At 55.3% G+C, this 19,386-nt stretch overlaps 10 protein-coding genes across 10 annotated transcripts, besides 10 other annotated features; all 10 read right to left on the bottom strand.

Annotated features, from left to right (window-relative positions):
- Position 1: 1 nt before the first annotated feature.
- TraAM80_05000 (uncharacterized protein) lies at positions 2–355 on the bottom strand (the record flags this gene model as incomplete). The annotated part of the gene is made up of 1 exon (XM_029381897.1): positions 2–355. A coding segment is annotated over one exon (354 nt), but the record flags the coding sequence as incomplete, so codon positions are not given.
- A 22-nt stretch (positions 356–377) lies between these two features.
- Positions 378–423: a microsatellite.
- A 424-nt stretch (positions 424–847) lies between these two features.
- Positions 848–2,320, bottom strand: TraAM80_04999 (uncharacterized protein; the record flags this gene model as incomplete). The annotated part of the gene is made up of 1 exon (XM_029381896.1): positions 848–2,320. One exon carries the CDS (start codon positions 2,318–2,320, stop codon positions 848–850), a length of 1,473 nt encoding a protein of 490 aa, XP_029238388.1.
- A 104-nt stretch (positions 2,321–2,424) lies between these two features.
- Positions 2,425–2,475: a microsatellite.
- A 76-nt stretch (positions 2,476–2,551) lies between these two features.
- Positions 2,552–2,573: a microsatellite.
- A 58-nt stretch (positions 2,574–2,631) lies between these two features.
- TraAM80_04998 (putative DNA mismatch repair protein MSH2) lies at positions 2,632–3,885 on the bottom strand (the record flags this gene model as incomplete). Its single annotated transcript, XM_029381895.1, has 1 exon — positions 2,632–3,885. One exon carries the CDS (start codon positions 3,883–3,885, stop codon positions 2,632–2,634), a length of 1,254 nt encoding a protein of 417 aa, XP_029238387.1.
- An 82-nt stretch (positions 3,886–3,967) lies between these two features.
- Positions 3,968–4,008: a microsatellite.
- A 402-nt stretch (positions 4,009–4,410) lies between these two features.
- TraAM80_04997 (putative replication factor C, subunit 1) lies at positions 4,411–6,177 on the bottom strand (the record flags this gene model as incomplete). Its single annotated transcript, XM_029381894.1, has 1 exon — positions 4,411–6,177. The coding sequence occupies one exon, from the start codon at positions 6,175–6,177 to the stop codon at positions 4,411–4,413; it is 1,767 nt and encodes a 588-aa protein (XP_029238386.1).
- Positions 6,178–6,435: 258 nt separating this feature from the next.
- Positions 6,436–6,468: a microsatellite.
- Positions 6,469–6,762: 294 nt separating this feature from the next.
- TraAM80_04996 (uncharacterized protein) lies at positions 6,763–9,732 on the bottom strand (the record flags this gene model as incomplete). Its single annotated transcript, XM_029381893.1, has 1 exon — positions 6,763–9,732. The coding sequence occupies one exon, from the start codon at positions 9,730–9,732 to the stop codon at positions 6,763–6,765; it is 2,970 nt and encodes a 989-aa protein (XP_029238385.1).
- Positions 9,733–10,160: 428 nt separating this feature from the next.
- On the bottom strand, positions 10,161–11,924 carry TraAM80_04995 (putative pre-mRNA splicing factor ATP-dependent RNA helicase; the record flags this gene model as incomplete). Its single annotated transcript, XM_029381892.1, has 1 exon — positions 10,161–11,924. One exon carries the CDS (start codon positions 11,922–11,924, stop codon positions 10,161–10,163), a length of 1,764 nt encoding a protein of 587 aa, XP_029238384.1.
- Positions 11,925–11,991: 67 nt separating this feature from the next.
- Positions 11,992–12,021: a microsatellite.
- A 329-nt stretch (positions 12,022–12,350) lies between these two features.
- TraAM80_04994 (uncharacterized protein) lies at positions 12,351–13,796 on the bottom strand (the record flags this gene model as incomplete). The annotated part of the gene is made up of 1 exon (XM_029381891.1): positions 12,351–13,796. The coding sequence occupies one exon, from the start codon at positions 13,794–13,796 to the stop codon at positions 12,351–12,353; it is 1,446 nt and encodes a 481-aa protein (XP_029238383.1).
- A 224-nt stretch (positions 13,797–14,020) lies between these two features.
- Positions 14,021–14,054: a sequence feature (GA-rich).
- Positions 14,055–14,128: 74 nt separating this feature from the next.
- On the bottom strand, positions 14,129–15,331 carry TraAM80_04993 (putative GTPase activating protein; the record flags this gene model as incomplete). The annotated part of the gene is made up of 1 exon (XM_029381890.1): positions 14,129–15,331. The coding sequence occupies one exon, from the start codon at positions 15,329–15,331 to the stop codon at positions 14,129–14,131; it is 1,203 nt and encodes a 400-aa protein (XP_029238382.1).
- A 153-nt stretch (positions 15,332–15,484) lies between these two features.
- Positions 15,485–15,521: a microsatellite.
- A 304-nt stretch (positions 15,522–15,825) lies between these two features.
- Positions 15,826–15,884: a sequence feature (A-rich).
- Positions 15,885–16,035: 151 nt separating this feature from the next.
- TraAM80_04992 (uncharacterized protein) lies at positions 16,036–16,392 on the bottom strand (the record flags this gene model as incomplete). Its single annotated transcript, XM_029381889.1, has 1 exon — positions 16,036–16,392. One exon carries the CDS (start codon positions 16,390–16,392, stop codon positions 16,036–16,038), a length of 357 nt encoding a protein of 118 aa, XP_029238381.1.
- A 415-nt stretch (positions 16,393–16,807) lies between these two features.
- On the bottom strand, positions 16,808–19,045 carry TraAM80_04991 (putative cell division cycle protein; the record flags this gene model as incomplete). Its single annotated transcript, XM_029381888.1, has 1 exon — positions 16,808–19,045. One exon carries the CDS (start codon positions 19,043–19,045, stop codon positions 16,808–16,810), a length of 2,238 nt encoding a protein of 745 aa, XP_029238380.1.
- A 155-nt stretch (positions 19,046–19,200) lies between these two features.
- Positions 19,201–19,386: a microsatellite.

The following is a 19,386-nucleotide window of genomic DNA, read 5'->3' as shown; positions in this document are numbered from 1 at the left end:
CCAACGCGTGCACTTCCTTCTGCAGCTGCGGCAGCCCCATACTCATGTATTTGGCTGCGGCCACCGCCCCGCCACTACCGCTGGCGTTGAACGCCGCGGCCAACTGCTGCGCCGCTGTCTTGGGAAACCACCAAAAGAGGACGTGGACGCCGATCTTCTTCTGGCTGATGCGGTTCTCAGAGACGAGGAGTTCCAAGCATTCCTCGATCGACTGCAAAATGACGCCCGTCGCCTTCGGCAGCACCACCAGCAGCTCCTTCAGTGTGTATGGCGTGGGGTGAGAGAAGAACCACTCCTCAACCCGCGAGACCTTCTCTTCGACCGAAAGGCCTCGTTTCTTCGGTGCTTTGTTCATCCCCGACTGGACCCGGCCCTCTCACCTCCGTCCCCACCTGCCAGCACCACCACCACACTGCCACCTCCTCTCCGGCTCCCTCCCTGGCCGCCGCACAACAGCAGCGGAGGAGGAGGAGGATGAACCAAAAACACACACAAAAGAAAAGAATGCCATCTTCGATACCGCAAAGCAGGAGCCGCAAAACACAGCCAGAGATCATCAACACAGCAGCAGCCTAGACACGGCAGCCGTCTGCAGAGCAGTGCATGTGGTTTCGGAGCACACAAAGAGGATACACCACTGTGCCTTCTCACCGCAGCCGGTGGCGAGTCCACATAGGAGCAAGAGGAAAGCAAACACCAGCTGACAAGTGGCAAAGGGGGCAGAGGAATCACACTCACTCACTCGCAAAAACGGAGAGGCTAGAAAAAAAAAGGCATTCTGACACCGCCCTTCAGGCAACGCCCAACAAACAAACGAGGCTGCATCAATGTTCCAGCAGGCTGCATCTCACTTTGGGCCCTGCGAGAGAGGCCTGCTTTCCCTGCATTGCTTCTGCTCGCAGACCACCTCTGCTGGACGCACTGCTGTGGCTGTGTTGGTGACGATGTTGTAGTACAACACCCTTCCGTCAGTTGCAGTGAGCTCTCTCCACTTACTGGCTGCGCCACCGGGCCTTTGGGGCACCGCGGAGGGGTCGCTGACGCCCATTTTGCTGCACTGCCGCGGCTGCACCTCAGCCCCCACACCACGTCCTGAGGAGTCTACTGCAGCTGGCTGCAACATGAGTGGCGTTGCCGGATCCCTCTCGCGTGGATTCTGCAGTCGTCCCGTCACCTCAGGGTGGCAGGAGTCCGCAAGGGACAGTGGAACTGCGCCTAAGGGCTTCAGCACCGCTAGCTGTGCCAGACGATCGCGCACAACGCGACGCTTCGCCTCGCCCCCCAGCTTCTCACGACAAAGACCACAAAGACTCGCCAGACGTACCGTCATGCATTCAGAGTCGCAGGAGGAACTGCCGTTCCGCGTTTTCCTCGAGGCCACCTCCTCCCGCAGCTCTGCTATAGCAAGGCCTTGCTCCACTCTTTCCTCCGCCATTTCACGTATCTGGGCTTCCAGCTCCGCGTTGCGCTTGATTAGGGAGACATAATCTCCGTATTGGTTCATCGTTTCTTTTAGCTTACCGAGCTCTATTAAGGTCTCCATGTGGGCGTGGCGATGGTGTTCTGCAGATCTTTGCTCTCGGTGAAGTTTTTGTTTGAGCGTCTCTATTTCACGTTCCATCAGTGCCGGGCGGTGAAAAAACATTGGGTTTTCCTCCGCTGTCAACGGACTTCGAAGTCTTGCTACTTCCGCAGAAGGTTGTCCGATGCTTTCTTCGACCTTAACCGGTTGTTGAAGGATACTTTCCTCTTCCGTAAAGTTACTATTGTGCGTGGCCATTCCTATGGGATGTTGCCGTGGTTCTTTTGCGTCGGTGGTGGATGGAGTTGGGGTGAGTGGCCATAACGGTGGTGAATGATTCTCCCCTGTGTGCACGATGTCCGCCGCAGTATCTTCTTCACGCGTGAAGCTCGTCTTCCGCTGGCCATCTGTGTTGCTCTCAAACATCTGACATATCTCTCGCGGTGTTCCAATAGGAGTAAGTGAGTTATTACACAGAGCTACGTGCAAGAATTCATCCGAGGATGTTTCCGAGGGCGTGGTACCTACACGCGTTGGGATGCTCGTTCTTGTCTTCTCAGCAGAGGAAACAGGGCAAGACGACTCCTCCTCTTTCTTTCGTGTCGATGACGCTGAATGGGGCGACAACTTCGTCTTTTTAGGTAAACTATGGGGCTGCGTCGTTTGTTTCGCGGCGGAGGTGGCGGATGTATTTTTAGACGCCTTTGGCTTTGCAATGGGTGCTTTGGATGGGGCTTTATTGCCCGCCAGTCGTGCAGCAGGCACTTTGGATGATGTTTTCTGAGGAGGGCCTAACATGCGCTATGCCTCGTTGCACCACCACCACTATCTCACAGGCTGCGGCGTTCGATGGGGTTTCCTTTCGCTTTCTCCTTGTTGCTGATGCATGGGCGGTGCCAAGCAGAAGAGGAGGCGAAGTAGAGAGAGAGATAGAGATAGAGAGAGAGAGGGAGCAAGTTCACTTATGCCACAAATATTGAGGTGGAGATGAAACGTGTCAAGTTTGTTTTTCGCTTCGTGTTGTTGGCAACACACACACACACACACACACGTAGAGGCCCATGATTTGTGTTTTCTAACTCTGTACATGCACCTTGTACCAGCACGCTTCACTTTTGTACGTTCTTTTTTTCCAAAATCGAGGCTAAGGCACGGCTTCGGGTTGTGTCACTCGGTAATTGCAGTTGTCCACTTTCCCCTGTGGTCCTCAGGGCGGCCGACGACTCCGCGTTCCCCCACGCATGGCTCAATAAGTTCCCCGTCGCATGCACACATTTCTTCTCCACTGTGCTGATGAAGTGTGACTGCGCAAGCTTGGCCATCACCCTTCCACGCAGCGCACTTGGCTCTACCCCGATCGGCTTCTCAGCCCTTTGGATGTGAGAGCGCTGAAGAATGCTGGGCTCTGCGGGTTGACGGCAGTGAATGGCGGATGAATTACCGTCGAGCGTCACATCCAATGCACCGAAAGCCTGTGGACTTAGCGCGGAGAGCTCGCATCCCTGCAGTCGCAGCAAACCCATTGCCCCTCCACGCAGGTCCATCTCCTCCAGCTGAACCCCGCCACTTTCCTCCAGACGGAGCGACAGCATGGAGTAAAAAAGCGAGCGCACCGCTTTCCTCCACTCCGGTGGAGCCTCACTCTTAAATTGACGTGACGGAAACCGTTTTGAGGTCTGCTGCCCGCCCTTTTCGCGTTGTGAATGCGGTGACGGTGCGTGCAACTTACATGGAAACGACAGCATTGAGCCATCATCGCTAGCCTCATCCGACCAATGAGCACACATGGGAAAAAGACGCTGCCGGGAGAGCCCTACAAGAGCGAGAGATCTCATCTCGCTATCCGCCTCGTTCTTCACATGTTTCTCAGGGGCAGGGATAGGTTTGGGTCCACACGTCGTCCGCAGCCTCTGCTGCTGAACCGGTGGCGTATGCGTAGGAAGGATGGCACGCTTATGGCCTGTCGACGGAAACACACGACGCACGGAAGAAGGCGGCGTTCGCACGGCTGGGAGGACGTTGTGGCAATTGCCGCTCGTTGCCAGCCTATTTGGCAGTGGCGTGGGTGACGTGTTCACTGGATCCTTGTCGCTGAAGTAGTTGTCGAGGCGATCAAGCGCGGCCTCAAGGTAATCTTCCACCATCTCTTCGCTAACGCTACCCGTCACGCCTTCTTGCAGAAGTCGCTCCACAACTTCATTTACCGCATGCAGAAGCTCAGGGTTGTAAAGCCGCTTCTCGATCTCCTGCTCCAGCAAGACCTCGTCCCGCAGATTTTTTCGCAGTAATGGGTGTGACCAGATCGGAAAGACGTGTTTGCCAATCTTTATATGCTCCACCGGATGCACCTTCCCTTTTAGCATCTTGTACGCAGACACGGCTTCCCAGAAGCACCACACCAAAAAAATGAAAAGACAAGGAAAGGACACACATCACAGTTCACTCAACAACCACAACATCAACAAGAAAACAAACAAACAAAAAAAAGATGTAACGATCCAACCATGGAAACAGACATGGGCGTGCGTTTGGGGTCGGCATTCCCCCTCACCTTGCGTTAGAGAAGCAGACAAAAAACAAAAAAAAAGAAAACGAGAGAAGGAGGAGACATTTATGAGGGGCTTCCGGTAGTAGTCAGGAACACACATGGAAATGAAGCAAAGCGAGTGAAGTAATAATGATAATGGAAATTTCTCCAATGCTTCCCACCATGTGTAGAATGGGAAACACATACAGTCCACACCTGCAACAACGCTTTCCACAGACAGATGCCGCGAGACCACCCCACACCTAAAAGGAATGTAGAATGGACGCAAAACAGCTGTGTGGCTTCCACCCCCTCATGCGCTCCTCTCCCCAAACACACGAAGGAGACACAATCGACGGCGTCACTCGTCGTCGTCATCGGAACTACTTCCAGTGAACTCTTCCTCAGAGTCCGAGGACTCCTCTGCCTTTCTTCGCCGTTTTCCCACTGCCCTCTTAGCCTTTGGTGGTGACCGCTTTGGTTTGGGCTTTGGAGCGGTCTCCTTCTTGGCTGCCTTCTTAGCCGCCGTCTTCTTAGCTGGCGCCTTCTTGGTGGTCCCTACGTTTACCTTCAGCAGCCGCTTTGCGCCGTCCCCGTTCTCCTCCCCCTCAGCGTCGTCGGTTTGGGTGTCCACGCCAGCCATGTGCTGCAACGCCCCCTTCACAAAACTTTCGGCGTGGTGCGTCTTGTTGAATTCCCGGGTAAAGGCAGTCTTGACGGCGGTCGGAATGTTGCCCCCTGCGGCATTGAGAGGGGAAGCCCGCATCTTTTTGAAGTGTGAGACGGCTTGAATAAATTCCCAGTCATCCCGCAAAATGTGGTATTGATCCATGAAACGAATGACTTCGTCGACACTCGCCTTTCCTTGCTCCACCAGCGGCTTTGTGAGGGCTCCTTCCCAGCCCAGCGGAATGTAGTCCAGGAGCACATCCTCCTGATTGCCGCTAATGCCTTTTGTGTGGTGTGAGGCTTGCAGCGTCAGGCAGCGAAGAAGTCGTTTGTTTTTGTTCCCGCTGGAGTTCTGCCCAAGCCACGAGGGAAACTTCACAGGGCGCTGTCGATCAAAAATCACCTGCTGCCCGGACAAAAAAGACTGATAGTGGCCGCGTGTGATGGCACAGGGCGCAATGCTGGAGAGCTGCACATGGGCACGCGAAACAGACCAGTTCTGCCCATAGTACATGATGCATTGCACGACATCGGCGAGCGAGATGGAGTCGGCTGCCGCCGCCACGGCCTCCATCCAATCCCGCTCCTCAGGTTTGAAGTGAATGTAGTTCTCCTGCACAAACAAATCCACCAGATCCGAATTATAAAAGATGGCCTGCAACTCCTCAATGGAGTGGGGCCTACCGCGGGAGGTGCCTTGCAGCAAAAATTTCTCAGCCGCCTCAAACAAACCCACATCACCATCCTTTGCCGATTGCACAGCGCACGCCGCGAGAGTCTTCTGCTCCAGCAACTTACGGTCCAGACACCACATCTGCAGGTTGTTTAACATGCTGCGAATATCGCTTCCAGACCGTTGGATGATGTCCTGCAGAAGCTGTTTCGAGAGAGAAATTCCCTCGCGGGCCAACACCTTGTCGCAGAGGTAGTTTGCCACAATATTACAAGGAGGGCGGCTGACACGAATGTCCTCCACGTAGTTCACGAGAGACCGCAGCTTCGGATGCCAGCGATCGTTACAAGTGCAAACAATTGGTATTTTAGTTGACTTGACCATTTCTATAATCTCCTTCACCCCACCAATGTCGCAGCCATCCACTTCGTCCATTAGAAGAATGATCTTGACGTACGCGGAGGCGTTCATGTTAAAGGTGTGGTTGTTAATTGCAACCGTGACGTGCTCGCGGAGGGATTTCCCACTACGGAAGTCACTGGCATTGTACTCGACAACAACACGGCCCAGCTCTCTGGCCACCACGTAGACGGACGTTGTCTTCCCCACGCCGGGGGGACCGGAGAGCAACGCACCTCGCTTCTTGGCACTATCGGCGTCAACTGCCTCGACCCACGCCTTTAGCTTGTTCGCACTCGCCGGGTAGCACATCTGAGCAATGGTGGTCGGCTTATACTTCTCAGCCCACGACTGACCAACAGCGGCCGCACTTACAGCTGTCACCATTGTGATGAATCCCCCAATCGCAGGTACTCTCTTCAGCCATTACGGAGGGGGGAGCACGCACACACGCACATAAACACAAAGGGAAGAAGGCAAGAGAAAATTTAATCCTTAAAGGGGCTAGCAGCGCAGTGCCCATCATGATCCACCACGGCAGAGGCAAGAAAAGAGACGCTGACGGCAAACATAGTAGCACAGATGGAAGCGAGGGGGGTTTATTTACACATAAACGTCTCGCTTGGTGGAGGTGGGGCGGTAAAGATATATATATATATATATATATATATATATATAAACAGAAGCAAAAGGAAGATGGGAACACCACACAGACAAGGAGACAGCGGAGAGTAAAAGTAGCAAAGAAAGAAAGCGGCAAATTCCAATTTTCCTTCATTCGCACAAATGCCCCCCACCCCTCCCCCGCCCATCAATTTCTTTTTCTTCTAGACTATTGCCCAGGACAGTCACAACCAGAGCAACACATCCTCATTTTCATCTATTCTTTCTCCATGACAAATGTAAAACAGAAGATATCATCCAGGGCACTCTCTTGTATGCAAGCAAAAAGAGGGAAATAACATCATTTCCCTACTTTGCCTTGAACAGACTCTGGATAACGACTGCTTGTACTGAATTAGTCTGGTTTTCTGGGTTATGCACCAAACGTGCACAACCAGAAGACGTTTCCATGAAGTTCTTTGGTTGCGTATTGCCAGCAAGCGAGATCTCCCTGCTCGGGCGTCGCTGTGGCACCTCGACGGCACGATTGACGCTGGAACTTCGCATTTCACTACTCGAGTTTCTCGCTCTAAGAGGAACCCTACATGGCGGCGGCGGGTTTGTGCCGACGGACACACTTCTCTGTTGCGGGGAAACAGTTTGTGGATCTAATTTTGTTTTCACGACCAGATGCACCTCATGTCTTTTGCCCTCGACACAGCCACCACCGCTGGTGCGCCAGACGATCTCTTTAGCCCCAATGGGAAGCCTAGTTATGGAGGCAGGCACAGAGGCGCCGCGGGATTTCTCCTGCGGAGTGGTTTGCGTGGGAAGTGGCTTAGGCAGTGGTACTGAGGTCCTCGCTGGTGCCAGCAGAGATTGTGGTAGGTACGACATATATGGCATCTTTGATGCTGTTGACATGGGGAGACTCCGCAGACTAGCATTAGAGCGCGAATTACCTATAAAAGGCCTCCCTCGTGGACATGGATGCTTCGAGTAGGAATGAGCACTAATTGCCTCCGCCGCCGGAACAAGGTCAAAGTCCAAAGTATGATCGGAACGAATATCTACAAATGAATTCTGAAGCGAAGCACGCAGTGGTACCGCTGGAGCCATTTTTATGCCGAAAGGCGGAGGTGGTCCCAATCTTTGCTTTCGTTGCAGCACACCGTGAGGTTGAAGCATTGATTGCTTCACCTTTTTCCATCCCTGATTTGTTGGAGGGGGATACACACGAGAGTTCAGTGGCGAAGAGGCTTTGGATCCTAGACACGGCCGAACCGCGGTGGAGCCCCCTTTGTGGAGATTGTTCGGTTTGACCGCTGCGGCCGCAGGCAAGATTGATTGAGGTTCTTTATCCCGTGAGTTGTATGAGGAATAACTGTAACTAGAGTACGTATACGAGTCAGAGGAGTCACCTCCATTTGAACGGGAAGGGGATACGACATCCTTTCCCTTCCCAGCACTCCTAACCGCCGTACGTAGCCCGTAGTGCTCGTGTTTATGCTGCGTCATCCTGCTATGCCTCGGTAAGGCTGCCACATCCTTTGTTTTATCTCGTCTGGAGTTCATGTTCCCGTTAGCGCGAGGTTTGGCATCGGATGAACCTTGCGCGGCGGATGTTTGGTCCCTTTGCCGCGTTGGCGACAATGCAGGGCTGAGGCGCTGCGCGCCTTGACGTATTGCTGAATTTTCAGGACATAACGTATAATCGTTGCTTTCTGAAAGAGTTGTTGACAAAACTCGTTTCAGTGTGGCTGGAGGGCGACTCTGTGACTCAGAGCGGTCGTGAGGCACCTTGCCCTGCACTTTTGCCTCCATCATGGCGCGCTCTCGTGGTGTTGCGGCCAAGAACAACGACAATTTCCCCACATGCGCGGCTTCCCAATCAGGTGATCTCAATACTTTATTACTTGAAGCAACGCCGTCCGCGTCCATGTAATGTGGCGATCGTGGCCGGACGGTGTGCATCGCATACGACAGCCCTAGAGACCCATCATGATTCCTTGTCATTTTTTCCCCTCCCACTGCAGGTTCGTGCTCCATACCATTCCCTCTGCTATATGCGGAGCCAGTGACAGCGTCGCAGCTATTCAGTGGCGGTTCTACCACCCGCGACCGCAGATGTTGCTCACGTTCTATGATGCGTGGTGGCACTGTAACAAATTCCCTATCTTCCTCTTCATCGTAGTCCACGTCATCTGGGGTGTGCACCTCCTCCGTGGTAGCTGTAGGTGTTCCCTCAAAGCCATTTCCCATGTAACCCCAATAACCCCTATGATCGTAGCAAGAACTGATCCCGGTGTACTGTGGCCATCTATCATCTTGTGCGACGGGTGACAGGGTCGGCGCAACGGCTGGTGGTGAGGAAGAGCGTCCCCGCACTGAAGTAGTATCCGTACGTTGGGGTGCGGGAGGTCCCCGGTAAAGGCTGCCACCAAAGTAGGGGTCGTGGAAACGGTCGCAGTACTCATTCCGGGCACTCTGACTTCGTCTTTCGGGTCTGTCAAGGGATGGACCGCGAATGCTTGACAGCTCACAGTACGAACGGTGGAGCTCCAATTGACGGTTCACGGAATAGTGGGGCAATTCACCAGGTGACGGTGCTCGATGCCGGTCGCTTTGACGCCGGCGCTGCTGCGCCCTACTCCATGCCCGCCTACCCTGCGCCAGGGAGGGGGGAGGCGGCGGCGGAGGCGGAGGCGGAGGCGGCGGCGGGCAGTGGGGCGACAGTGACTTCACCAAGCCAGGAGACTCAATAGGGGGCCGCAGCCTTGTGGCTCGGTGTTCACGCGACCGATGTTGCCGGTTGACAGCGGGCTTCTCCGTGTAGTCATTATCGCGGGGTGCGGAGGAGGCATCTTCGTCAGATCCGCGGGGCGACTGCAGTGACAACGACGCCGGTATGCCAAAATCTGACCCCCACCGTTTCCGCTCTGGTGCGGTGTACGCAGGTGCTATCGGCGGCGCGGACCACACTCCTTTCACGGGCTCCTCGTAGCTTCCCTGCGGCTCCGCATCCTCCACTGGTGAGCGCAGCGGTGCACTGAACCGCGTCTCACACGGTGGTTGCCGTTGCTGTTGTTGTTGTTGCGATTGTTGGTAACTGTGGGCAGCAGTGGCGCGCGGCTCACGGCGTGGGGCGCGGTCGAAGCTCTTCAGGCTCTGAACGATGGGGGAAATGTGGCGCTGGTGCTGCATCTCCATGCGCTCAATGATAGCGTCCACGTCGACCGCCTCGACTAGCTGCCGCACAAGATCGTCATCGTCCTCCGCCTCCACCTCGCTGCTGCGCGTGGGGTTTGCGGGCGACGGAATGCCATGCGCACGCTGCATTCTCGGCGCCACCGCAACAGTAAAAGGCCCGGTAAAGTGTCACCTCTCGACGTCTCGTGTTGCCACGCAGAACCCCGCCCCCCGCAAACAAAAAAAACGGGGGAAAACAAAAACAAACACACGCACGCAAAGAAGGCGGCACTATGAGAGAAACGCATGCACGCGCCGCACACGACAGAAGAAGACCAAATAGAAATGAGAGGGTAGTTCATGGCAGCAGCACCAGTGCACCTCGGTGGGCGGGAAATGGCAAACCCGCACACCGAGTGGGAGAGGGAGAGAGACAGAAGACAACCCTTCATGTCAATGCAGGCAGTTGAGTCAATGGAAATCAGAGGAAACGAAGCAGCAGCAATGCAAAGCAGCTACAAAAATATATATATATAATAATGGACAAATTCTTTGCCCCTTCCGCTTCCACCTTCCTCTCAGAGAACCTTTGTCAACACCCACGTTGCAAAGGCGCGCAACTCGGTTGCCGCCGGAATGCCCTCAGGCTCCAGTTCCACCAAAAGAAACACAGCTTTGGGCACAGGACTGTAGACGGGAACAGCCAAGAGCACAACAACGAAGCGGCGCCCGCGAAGCAAAGAAAATGTTGCAAGTCTATCCACGCTGCCGCACACCTTCCGACATTGCCGTCGTAACGTAAGCGCACTGACTTCCACCAGACGTTGCACGGCCTCCTGTGTGTGCTTCGGCCACAGGCCCCATTCGTTTCCCACCACTGCACTCAAGGCAGTCTGGTGGTAACGATAGAGGCAAATATCCCGCGACAGCGTCGCTGTGTCGCTGGCATCAACAAATAAATGTGCAAAGAGGCCAATATGTCGCACGGCACGGAGAATACAAGCAGAAGAAACGGTCATAGCCGCCGCCGCTGCCGTAGGAGCGGGACTGGTGGCAGTATTAGTGCTTTGGCCTCTCGTCATCAGTTGTTCTGAGGTAAGCAGGCGTACCAGTGCGGCAAATCGCGGGGTTTCAAGTGTCCTGGTGATGAGGTCTGTGACGCCAGAGACGATGTGCGGCATGGGGGCGCCTGTGAAGTCGTTCAGTGCAGCCTCCATGTGCAGCGTGATGATCCATCCGCCTACGGAGACAAACGCAGCCGTGACGGCAGCCGTCCGCTCTTTTGCGTCTTCGTGTTGCCGCACATATCCCACGCCGAGTGGCGCATACCGGGATGTCTGCCGGTGCATTGCGAGACACCTCACGGAAATGGGATTCTGCATTACAGTGGCCTCCCGATCAGCCAAGCAGCGACCCGCATACGCCACAATGGCAGCTGGCAACAGATACGCCTCGAAGTCGCCACCTGAGCCGCTGATAAAGAGGGGCTCGCCGTGGTACCACACCGCCGCAGCCGTGACCACGAGGCGCTTGTATCCATTGCACATGCCGCCGCAGGAGACAGCGCCACTGAGGGAAGCGTAGTCGGCATAGCTCGTCGCTGACCACAGTAGTTGTTGCAGTGTGCCGGTCAGGCGGCTATCGCTGCGCATCAGCGAGGGGCGATTGTGGCACAGTCGCTGCGTGACAGCAACGACCTCTTGACCGCCGTGCAGGAGCGCCGCGGATGACGCCGTCTCGTGATGCTCACATTCGTTCAACAACGCAACAAATTCCATGAGTTGCTGCATGCGTATCTGCACCGCATCCCCCACGGCCTCCGCACTCTCTGCCAGACGATCCCGCAGTGGACAGTACGTCGGGACGGAGGAAACGGCGGCAACACTCGTGGCTATTTCATATCCTCGCACTGCCGTTGCCAGAATAATCTGCAGCGTCATCGGCCCCAACCACCTCCACACACCTGCGGGGACGGTGACAGCCAACATGTAGTCTCCATCTTCAACCGGTCGCTGGAGGAATAACCGGCCATCGTTTTGCAGCTGAATGTGCGCTAAGGAGGGGCGAGTATTACCTGAAGCCATGGGGCAACTCCGCACGAGGGTCGGAACCTCCTCAATTTTACTCACAATAGTCGCAGCGCCGTAGTAGAGCCTTGTAAGCAAGGCGCTAAATTTTGTGCCCCGCCCTTCTTCACGCATCTCTGCCTCATCGTACAGGGCGTCGCCTCGTTCCTGCATGTGAGCCTCCACATGCACCAGCGGCGCCACCTCACCGTTTTTCTCCCCCGTCATGAGGTTGACATCAAGAGGCGCTAGGTGCACGCGAAACCGTTCAGCCATTCCTTCTCACCTCCCTGCCCCCTTGCTAAGTCAATCGAGATCAACACCAAATTATTAGTGTGTGCGTGAGAGAGAGAAGAAACAGAGAAAGAAAGAGTTAAAAGTTGACCGTAGCTAATACAGCAGCAGATCACCGTCAACGTCGGCCCCTTCGCAACGGTGTGCACATCGCCTCCACACCCCCCCCCCCTCCTCGTTCCTTCCCCAGGGCTTGCCATTAAAAGTTTGTTTCCACCCGATCGTAAGTGTACAAAGCATCTCCCCCCCCCCGCCGTCTCTCTAACACACACACACACACCAGAGATAATGACGTGTGAAGACAAAAAAACAACAAAAAAAACTTCTCAAAGGCCACCCCCACCCTCAAAACTTTCCCAAGAAACTCACAGCAGGAAGGAGATGAGGCTTCGAGAATGCAGTGCGGCCTCACCAAACCCCCCGCGTGGTGCCGCGCTCTGGCGTACTCGCCAATACACGCTCCACCTCCCGCACCTTGCGCCGGCTTTGTTCAATGTACGCTTGCAGCTGAGGACTCGGGAAGAATGAAGGGGTTCGAACGGATAACAGAGGGGCTGCCGCCAATGCTGAGACAGTCACAGGAAATTCTCCCGCTTTCCACAAGCTCAAATCCCCCGCCACTTCTTCCTCCCTCTTCTCAGCCTCTGTATCCACAGCGTAGAGCCTCGTCGCAGGGATTCCATCGCGGGCGCGAAGAGTCTCACTACGCGGTGGTGACAGAGAAGAAAGCACGGTGTCGGACTGTGTAACTTCTCTCGCCAGCTGCTGAGTGTCTAGTCGAGGGCCGGGGCTTTGTCCTTCGCCATGGTGTTTTGGAGAGGGCACCGTATTATTGTTGTTGTCATCGTCATCCGACCACGTCAACCGACTGTCAGCAGCGTTGTCTAGTTTGCCCACAAGCCGCTGACGTCCACGTCGAGCAAACTTGTCAATTGCCAGGCGCCGGCACCGCGCCCCTTGTCGGGCCGCCTCTGTTAATTTCTGCGCACGCACCGATCGTAGTGGAGGAGGAGGAGGAGCATGCAAGTCCTCCAAAACAGCTCCGTACTTTCGTCGCTCTTTCCTATTACTGGCATCTGTCGGCCGCATAAATCGCTGAAACGTTGCTGCCGCAGTACCCCCAGACCCTCCTCCTCTTCCGTGCCGTTGCTGCCCACTGCTCTCCTCCAGCGGCGTCTGTGTAAACGCCACATGGGCATGACGTTCATTGTTCGACGTTAACGCATGGTACCCACGACACCCCCTCGCGGCACTGCTGCCCACCACAAGTCCCGCGTTCAGCCGCACCTGACGCCATGGCGGTACATGTTCCTCGCGATCCTGGCTTTGTACCAAATTCCTGTTTGCCTCCTCACACTCCTGCGATTTCTTCCTGTGACTGCTGTGTTGCTGTTCATCGTAGTAGACTTGTTGTCGCTCCAGCGTGTTTGTCAATTCTGACATCTCGTACTGTCGCAGACGGTCCTGGTGAAAGCGTGCGTGCAAGGCCTCCGTTAGGTTGATCTGCTCCTGCATCGCATGGACCATGAACATGACATGCTCGACAATAACGGACTCCGGCACGCCTTTGCGCACACACTCATCGATAAAATCCATCACGAGCGAGCGGGATCTGCCGCCGCCGCCGCCGCCGCCGGACTGCGGAAACGCCACCGCCTCGGCAAGGTCGTTGTAATTCCCGAGAAGACTGCTGTTTTCAATGACAACACCCTCGCCGTGCTGCCGGTACCCACGCCCGCCGTGCGGCGGTGTTGTTTTTGTTGTTCTTGCAAGTGAAGCGACGGGAGTGTTGGAGGCAGCGAGCTGTTCCTGCAAGGCGGCGCGGTAGCTCCACGGACTGACGGTGACATCCATTCCACTGGGGCAGCACCTTCCTTTTTTCCTTGAGTAAAGGCCTTTGTGGCGGTGCAACGCCAAACAAACCGAGACAAAAGTTGTTGTCACGCGAAGAGAGACACATATCTGTTGTGGCAGTCGTATGAATACGTCTACATACAGACACGCCAACATGAGTTGTAGGATGCATGCATACGACTACACACCTCTCACTCCGTGGACAACTCTGGCAAATTCCACCGCTCTCTCTTTTTCTCTCTCCCTCCCCCCACTCTCAGTCCTCCACTTCGTAAAATAGACTCACGCACAGAGAAAGATAAAGGTAACAAGCGAAGCAACTGCGCAACGTCTCACAGCAGATTCTTTGAGAAAACGGACTCCTTCAGCGAGACGGCCTTCTGGATGATGCAGCCGGCGTTGATACGGGGGAGGTGCCGCAGCCGCTCAATGATTCCGGACTTCTCACACTCGAGCAGCACCTCCGTCATCTCCGCAAGAATCGCCAGGCAGACGTATGGGTGCAGCGGGCAACTCAGGTCCTCCAATGCGCCCGCCAAATATACGTCCCACAGGCGCAGCAAGTCTTCCTCGTGCAGCCGACCTGCCAGGAGCGTCTTAAGCATCTGCGGAAGCCACTCAACGACAGTGACACCTTCCGCCACAAAGTGGCGGTAAAGGTCAAAGTTTGTGGCGCGAAACAACATGAGGAATGTACCGCAGTGCTTCTGCAGACACTGCGCACTCTGCAGCACATTGCCGTGATGCGTCAATAAGTGGTAGAGGGAGGCGGTAGAGAAGTAAATGTCCCGCGCTGTGCTATGCACCGACTCAAACACAAGCGCCAGTTCAAACAAGCTATCTACTTCATCGGGTGTCGCCTCTGAGTTTGTGACGTGCAAGGCCTGCCACGCGGCTTCCATCCGCTGCCGTCGCCCTGGATTTCCTACAAACCGTGGCAGATACCTCAAGTTGGCGTAAAGCTTTATCCACGCCGCAAAGCCTACGGAAAAGTTGCGACCTGAGCACAAATAGCCGTTTGCAAACCGGCTTTCCTGCCGGGCAATAAGTGGGATGCTCTCAGCGTCATGCAGCGTGAGTGATGCCATTGGCTGCATAATACGCCCTTTCACGGACGGGCGCCGTCCCACTTCATCTGACGCGGCAATTCGGGCGAAGGTTGCCAGCAACTGCTCAAAATCCTTTTCCAGCATTCGCTCCAGCGACATTTCACGCGACTTGTCAACAAAGGCGACACCTAGCAGGTAAAGGTAGACAGGGCTGCGGTAGAGCGGTGGAATGCCGGCGCGGGAGGCTTCACGCAACTTTGCAGGGTTTACCGACACTTCAGCGTCAAGTAACTCCTCGAAGCTGCGGGCCAACGCGTTGCTCCTGTCGTTGCTGCCAGGATCGCCATCCCCACCGTGGCCTAACGATCCTACCGTCGCTGTTGTTGTTGTCGACGCCGACCCCGCCGTTGATGACGACAACATTCCAACATCTTCCCGCCCTGGCGCAGCCTCCGTGGTAGATGTGCGCGAGGCGCTCGTCTCCATTTCAATGTTCCTTTTCTGCACTCTTCCCTAACCCCCCTCGTTGTGTGCAGCGGTGCCCCAGTAAAAAAGGACCATCGAAAAGAGGCATCAGAGAAACCACCAAGAAGGCCTCGGCGTCGCGAGATCATCACCTCGGCATGAGACCAGTGCATCCACAACAGCCACACACATATAGACAAACACACACACATGCCTCCACATGCGTGCATGCACAGAGCAAAGAAGAAGAAAAATGGGTAGCTTTAAAATAAAAAGAGTGGTAAGACGCCACGCTGAAGAAGTGCAGGGAGGTTATTCACTTTTCCGATGACAGTCCACTGCGTCCGCCATGAGGCCCCCGTCTCCGTGTCTGTGTCTGTGGGTATAGAGCAAAAATCGGCGCGTTGAGCCGTTATTTCGTATCCCCTATTCACCTTCACGAATTCCAGAGGAGAGAAACCACACACGCACCTCTCACCAAACCACCCACAGTCACACCCAGTCCCTCGCCTACCCCCTTTCCTCTTCCCCCTCCATCCTTTTTCTTCGCCTCGTTTTTTTTTCTTTTCCTTTTTTGGTTTTATTCCTTCGTTCTTCCTCTTCGTTAGTTTGTCGTTCCCCAGACGGACCAGTCATTCTTTACTTTTACGTCATGTTTTCTTTCCCAGCCGCCCCCTCCGTTAGAATCCCCGCGACTAGCCACTTGGGACTGCCCCCCACCCCCGTCAGACCTTACCGTGGCGGTCATGGTACTCGCTCCTAAACTCGCCGCCCGGCAGCATCCAGACCACCTGCTTCACACCCTGCGTCGCCTCCTCCTGTAAGAGTTTTCGAGCCTCGTCGACCATCTTCTCCCGCTCATTCTTCAGGACGACGTCGCCGCCGTAGAGGCTGTCGGCGAGAATCTGCTTCTCGTGCGCCACGGACAGCGCGCACAGGACGGAGAGGATGACGCCGGTGGAGTACACAGGCCACGCACGCTCCTGTAGCCACCCCCACGCCGTCATGGCAGCTCTCAAGGAGGTGCGGTACGCCTGCACCAGGTGGTACTTCTCCGCAAACTCGCTAAACCTCTCAGACATGGGCGGTTATGATTGTGTCCGTGTGTCGCCGTGCAAGAAGCGGCTGTGGTTGAAACCTGCTGCCAGCGTACCGCATAGCGAGTGTGATGAGCCAAATAAAGATGAAGGCAAAACAAAACAAAAATGAGAACACGAAAAAAGGGAAAAATAAAGAAAACAAAGAACGTGAATTCGTTCCATCTGACGGCCACCAAAACGTGCAAAAAAGACGGCGAAAAACAGTGAAACCAGAAAGAAAGGGATCTTCCCATGGACATTTTACGGCCCCCGGAAAGGCATGAAGAGGCATAGACAACAACAATTGTAATAAATGCATGTCAGCAGGCCAATGAGGCTCATGCACGCACTGCCCCATCGCTCCCTCCTCACCTTTTCTCTTCTGTGTGTGCGTGTTTAAACTCTTCCCTCCCTGTTGCTATCCGTCGCTCAACCCCATCACCACCCTTCTAAAGCCGCATTTGAAATCCACCACAACAAAGCGTTCCTTCGCGTAAAACACACCGAAGCCACGCACCCGACTCACAGAGGCCCGCAAGTGACGCGTGGAAATGCCTTTGATCTCCAACACGGCGTAGTGGAGCTCTGCTTCTCCTTCCGCTGCACTTCTGGCCTCCTCCTCCTCATCCTCCTCCTCCCTGTCGTTCTCCCCAGCATTTGCGGCGACCTCAACAACGCCCGCTTCATCTACCACAGCAACCAACAATGTGGCGTCCGCCGACTCAACCGAGGCAGCCGCTCGCTCCCACAGAACCACACGGCGCCCCCCATCGTCCACAACACCACTCCACAGAAGGGTGGCTTTTGCCTCGGCAAGCCGCAAGGGCGCAACATCCACCGCCGGACTTTCGTGTTGTGTCACGAAGCAAAGCCCCGCATTGCCACGCGGCTCCAGTGCGTAGATAGCCATGATCGGTTGGCACGGGTGCGACTGTGTGACTGTCACAGCGTGCAGCTGCACGCTCTCCACCCCCGCCACTGCCGTATCTGTCACGAGCACCTCGCACTGCCGCTGGAGGATCGACTCGGCGGCAATGTCATCCAGCAGCGGCACAAGGCAAGCAACAGTTTCCCTGCTGCCCATCAAACACCCCTTGACGATGTACGACAACTCCTCTTCGCCCCGCGCAATGTCTTCATCGGCAAGAAAAAACACCGTGGACTCCCCACGCGCAATGTGGTGAAGAGTGCGCAGCAAAGACGGGTGTCGCGCCGCACGCAGCGAGGGGAGAGAAGTGAACGGCCTGGTTCCCGTGGGTGCGGCGCGATGTAGCACCCAGTGCACGAGATCCTTTTCTCGCTCCAGCTCAAGCCGCATTTGCCGCAGAAAATTGCTGCACCGTTGCCTTAGCCCACCAATGACGTCCATCAACATACACTGGCGCTGCCGGTCGCTGGAGTGAGCCTGTGACAGGTGCAGGGCAAGATCGTAGCAGCGGTAGGCAACGTTAGAGACCTGCAGCACGAGATGCGCAAACTGCCTCGAAAGCTCTTCGGTGTCCTTCACCAGTGCCTCCAAGTCCACTCTCTCAAAATACGCTGTCACCTCCGCCAAAGGCGGCTGCGCGATATCTTCCATGAGTGTATCGCGAAGCAGGAGGGCGTTCTGCGGCAACAATAAATCCTTGCGAACTGCACAAATGAGACTTTCCCATCGTTTTCGCACAAACTGATAAGATACCTTCCCCATGCGACAATATTCGACGATGGAGCAGAGAGCAACTGCCTCGCGATCCGTCACGCGTGCAATGGTGTCGGAAAGGTGAATGCGTACAACTTGCGAGAAGGGGCGCGGTGAAGCTTGCCCTCCTGTTTCCCGCACCACAAGATACGCTGCGTGGAAGTCCGTACTCCCGCCCTCGCTCCAAATACCACTGCTGTCATTTTTATGAGCACCTGGTGCTGGTGGCGGCGTGGCGGCCACAAAAAATGCCTCAACACGCATGCAAAACGGATCCAACGGCCATTGCAGGCTCATCACCACAACGCCCACCTCCTGCATACCACCAGGAAGGAAACTCAGCCCACCTTTCTGGTCCAGCACCAGCAGCACAGGTATGTCCTCTTGGCGCTCCAACTCCTCAAAAATTGGTGAGGAGATCGTCGCGCTTAGGGGTAAACACAACTCATTGTGGCTATGCATCGTTGGTGTACGTGGGGCAAAGGAGGTCCACGTACAGGCAACAATCGCCCCATCCACGGAGATCGGTAGAATAGGTGGCTGACGCAGCGGATCCCGTTCTATGTCATCTTCGCCGCCGTCCTCTTCTTCACCGCTTCTGTTGTTGCTGTCGTCTTCTGCGGGGGTGTCGGCAATGCCAGAGAGCGTCTTCGCATGAGCGGATTTGATGGCCAGTGCAATGCCATGACGTGGGACAAACCGCCGTATCAGTTCGCCGCTCTCGACATCCAGAAGATACAAGTCTCCCGACTGCAGACCGACGGCAAGCAGCCGTCCAGATGGTGACCAGCAGGCGGAGACCGCCATCTCTTTATCCTTCATGACAAGTGGGAGCGTCGTCACGACGGTGAGGGTGGTGGAGCGGTACACAACCACCAACGAGCGTGTGACGATGGCGAATAGGTCCATGTTGTGGCACGTCGTTGCCAGCAAGATTGGTTCGGCGACAGCCTTCGCGTGGAGCACCTTCAACATCCCTTCGCCGTCACGTCACTTACTGTGGGGGCACGAGGAGGCACACCGTGACAAGTGCACTGCCAAAGACACCACGGAAAAAAGCAAAGAACAACAACAACATAATAATATATGCCCGTACAACACTTCCACCATCCCTCCACCCACTACAGGCAACACACACACACACACAAATACACACACACACACACACACACACACACACACACACACACACACAACAACACACACACAACAACACACACACAACAACACACACACACACAACAACACACACACAACAACACACACACAACAACACACACACAACAACACACACACAACAACACACACACACACAC

Source organism: Trypanosoma rangeli, assembly GCF_003719475.1.
Source record: "Trypanosoma rangeli strain AM80 chromosome Unknown Tra_15.4_contig_00154, whole genome shotgun sequence".
NCBI classification, from domain to species: domain Eukaryota; phylum Euglenozoa; class Kinetoplastea; order Trypanosomatida; family Trypanosomatidae; genus Trypanosoma; species Trypanosoma rangeli.
Note: the sequence above shows the minus strand (reverse complement) of the source record. Positions and strands in the feature narration are given on the sequence as shown.